The 3,987-nt window shown below is 39.0% G+C and overlaps 1 protein-coding gene across 1 annotated transcript; it reads left to right on the top strand.

Moving 5' to 3' along the window:
* The first annotated feature begins 657 nt into the window (after positions 1 to 657).
* On the top strand, positions 658 to 3,492 carry LOC131224944 (glutelin type-D 1-like). Its single transcript, XM_058220382.1, has 3 exons — positions 658 to 853; positions 2,289 to 3,012; positions 3,339 to 3,492. The coding sequence occupies exons 1-3, from the start codon at positions 658 to 660 to the stop codon at positions 3,490 to 3,492; spliced, it is 1,074 nt and encodes a 357-aa protein (XP_058076365.1).
* Positions 3,493 to 3,987: the final 495 nt, after the last annotated feature.

Raw genomic sequence — 3,987 nt, 5'->3', positions numbered from 1 at the left:
ACTTGACTCGGCTGGGCCACTCGCTGACCCCAGCTCGAACTCGACTCGGATCGGTCCTCAAGGCTGACTGGCCAGCTTAGTTTGGTTCGGTTGGTAGCTCAGGCCAATTCGAGCCAAGATAGAGTCGGGTTCACCTGTGCAGCATTTTCACAAACACATAAACTGCACCTTCAAATTTTCACTATATGTAAAGCAACAGCAGTAGTTTTACAGGTATTCCATCAAACACCTTGTAGGCAACATCAAAATCAAGAAAAAATGTATTTATTTCATATACATATATTTCTTGCCACCAGCCAACACTTCGTTGAGTTATTTCATCAAACACTTGGTGAGCAATATCAATATCAAAGTAGCCGAGTCACCGAACTGGCTCGATTTGAGTTTGGTTTGATTTGAGTTGAGTCGAGCTCGGGCAAGCTCGAACTCAGTTCCAAATTTTTTCAAGCTCAAAAAATCAGCTTAGCTTGACTCGACTCGAACTCAATTTTGAACCGAGTTGAACTGAGCTTTTTTGAGTTGAGTCAAGCGAGCTAACTGAGCTAACTTGGTTCGTGTACAACCTTAAGAACAATGTATTATGACTAACATTTGCATCATTTACAGTGTCATCTAGAAGCGACTGAAACTGAAATAGAAATAGAAGAAAAGAAGGCCATGGAAGTAGATCTTTCTCCCAAATCACCTCAAAAGTATTATGGTAGTGATGGTGGATCTTATAACGTCTGGCTAAGTTCGGATCTCCCCATGCTTAGCGAGGCCAAAGTTGGGGCAGGAAAGCTTATTTTGGAACCGCGTGGTTTAGCTCTGCCCCACTATGCTGATTCGGCTAAGATTGGCTTCGTCTTGCAAGGTAAATGGCAATTTGGTTTATATATATATTTATTTATTTTTTACATATATATCTCACACACACACACACACTTTATGTTAATTATGTTGTTTTAGTATTAGAGGAAACATCTACTTGCTACTCTTCCTTCAATTGATAGAGGAATTTGCTGTATTGTTCTGAGGGCCTATTTGGTTTTTTAATTACAACAGTAAATTATTATAAATTGATAACGAGTATTTACTCTTGAAATTATTTGGTGAGATCACGTACATTTTATTGCAATAATGATTTTGTTATATTATTTATTTCATTTAGAATTAATGAAAAATGATTTTTTTATATTATAAAAATATAATGATTATAATTTACTTTATCTACTTCTATTACGAGTGTATTTGGCTATCAATTAATGAGCCATAATTTCTTTTTAAATAAACAAATGAAAATGATAATTATGACTCATTTACTTAGCATTTTATAGGAAATTTGAAAACCAAACATACCCTAGATGACACATAAGATTTTACTTTCATATGTTCCATGATGCCTTTTAAGATAGCTGGCAAAGTATGATGCTTGATATACAGTAATTCAAATTAGACCAACTAAAATTTGAAACTAAGCTTCAAAATGTCAGTCCCACAACCTGGTTGAGCAATCCTAACATCTGATTTGTGGACACTTGCATACTAAAATAGGAACATTGGATAATTTTCATCTTTAACCGGCTAATATTGTCCATAATCAGATAGGTAATCAAATAAATCTAAGTTTTCTTTCATAATACATATGACCAGGACTCATAATTTGTATAAGCTTAATTTGAATTACCTGTACACCATGTATGCAATTTCTAAGCAATTTAAAAGTTCCTGCGTATCATCATCACACATTGCCAGAGTATCAAAATTTTTGACTCATATGTGCCCGCAAAGCTTGCTTCAGTCACTTCAGTCCATACATAGCTTTCTTAAGTTAATGTTATCAGTTGCAACGAAGAATTAGAACATGAATGAAAGTGAAAGCGGACATACTAATGAGATAAGCTGATGATGGGGATTAAAGTGATTTATTTTATATTAATGATGATTATGTCAAATTAATTCAAATATCCCACTTAGCGTCTCTGTCATTTTCTTCCAGAAAAGAAAAGAAAAAAAAAAAAAGATAAAAGATAAAAAAGAGTAGACGTTCTTCAAGAAATCTATCTTCTTTTGAGTACTTGATTTGATTTTCTTCGATTTAACAGAAAACCCAAATTTCCCTCAAATCAGCAAGTGGGTTTTAATTTTTAATTTTTTAGCGTGAGAAGCATGATCATCTAGAGATTTGGTTAGGAATTGGGCTACATGCCTGTTATCTTTCCCATCTCTTCGTTCTTCTCCTTTTATCTTTTAAACTTAAAATCTTTCCTTGTACCAGCGAATATTAATCTTATAGACATGTCTTGCAGGTACTGCCACAGTTGGCATTGTATCGCCAGAAGGTCCAAAAGAAAAGGTGGTGAAACTTAAGCAAGGCGACGCAATACCACTGAATCTTGGAGTGGTGTCATGGTGGTACAATGACGGAGACTCTGAATTCATCATTGTCTTCTTGGGGGAAACTAAAAAGGCTTACACTGCAGGCGTGTTCACTTACTTCTTTCTAACAGGAACAAACAACATCTTCAACGGTTTCTCGAATGAGTTTCTCAGTAAGACTTGGGATTTAGATGAAGAAAGCGTGAACAAGCTCATGAAAAGCCAAACTGGCCAAATAGTTGTCAAGGTTAAGGAAGGGATGCGCTTCCCAAAACCTTGTGACAAGGATGCTCAAGGGATTGTTTTTAACTTCAATACCGTACCGTTCGATGTGGATGTTAAGAACGGGGGGCGGGCTGTCACATTGACCCATTTGAATTTGCCTTTGTTGGGTGAGATTGGGCTGAGTGCCAATCTTGTGAAGCTTGATGCTGATGCAACATGCTCAATAGGGTATTTGCCCGATTCAGCAGTTCAGATGATCTACATTGTTAGTGGGAGTGGTCGTGTTGAGATCACCGGAATCGATGGTGCTCACGCTTTGAAAGCGAAGGTCACGGCGGGCAGTTTGTTCGTTGTGCCGAGGTTCTTTGGGGTATCAAAGATTGCAGATGGTGAAGGGTTGGAATGGTTTTCTGTCATCACTAGTCCACTGTGAGTGTTGCTTCACCCCTTGCATATTCTCTCTTTCCTACCCAAGCCACAGGTTCCAATGTGGGTATGTGATATGGGCTTTTCATCAGGTGGACCATGCTATGCATGTGTTGTGCCCCAAAAACAAGCTTGATCTGGTAAGAAAAAAAAGGGCCACATGTTTGAATCAAATATATGACCATTGGTTTGTACATATGGCCCACCTCATGAATGGACCCGTATGGTTTTTGGGCACCCCCCATCCATGGCCTGAACCAAGAGATCATGAATGGTCCAGATATTGTGAATTATGATGGCTGATTGTCTTTATCATTGTGTTTGGTCAGGCCTGGGTTCAGCCATTTTGGTGGGAAGACATCACTGTTCAGAGCTCTATCACCATCACTTCTAGAAGCAGCTTTCAATGTGGATCCTCATCTGGTGAAGCTTTTGAGGTCTGACGGGTGTAATAACGTCATTTTCGTCCCTCCACCAAATTAGCCTCTGCTAATCCTTTCTTATGCTTATATATATATATATAGAGAGAGAGAGAGAGAGAGAGAGAGAGAGAGAGAGAGAGAGAGAGAGAGAGAGAGAGAGAGAGAGTCATGCTCCCCTGCGCACCTACGCACGTGCGCACCTTTGCACACGTGCCATGGGTGTCTAATCTGAACGGTCCATGTGATGCGGAATCCCATAAAACCTCACGTGACAAATTTTCACCCTGATCTAATATTCTAGTGGGCCATAGCACAGAGAAATGCAAATCAAGGGAGAAAACTGTTTTTATTTTTCATTGGCCATCAAAGTTTTAGATCAAAGTAAAACTTGGGCTTGGAGGGTTTCAGAAGGTGCTGCTTCACATGAACGGTTCAGATTTTGGATCCACATCACGTATGATGGGTTCTCAAAAAAGTTCGTACGTAGTACGTACGAACTGGTTCGCAGGTGAGCGTTTCCGCGCGCGCGTGTGTGTGCGTTCTGTGTGTGTAAGAG

Source organism: Magnolia sinica, chromosome 2, assembly GCF_029962835.1.
Source record: "Magnolia sinica isolate HGM2019 chromosome 2, MsV1, whole genome shotgun sequence".
NCBI lineage: Eukaryota > Viridiplantae > Streptophyta > Magnoliopsida > Magnoliales > Magnoliaceae > Magnolia > Magnolia sinica.
This window is presented reverse-complemented; position numbering and strand designations above follow the sequence as displayed.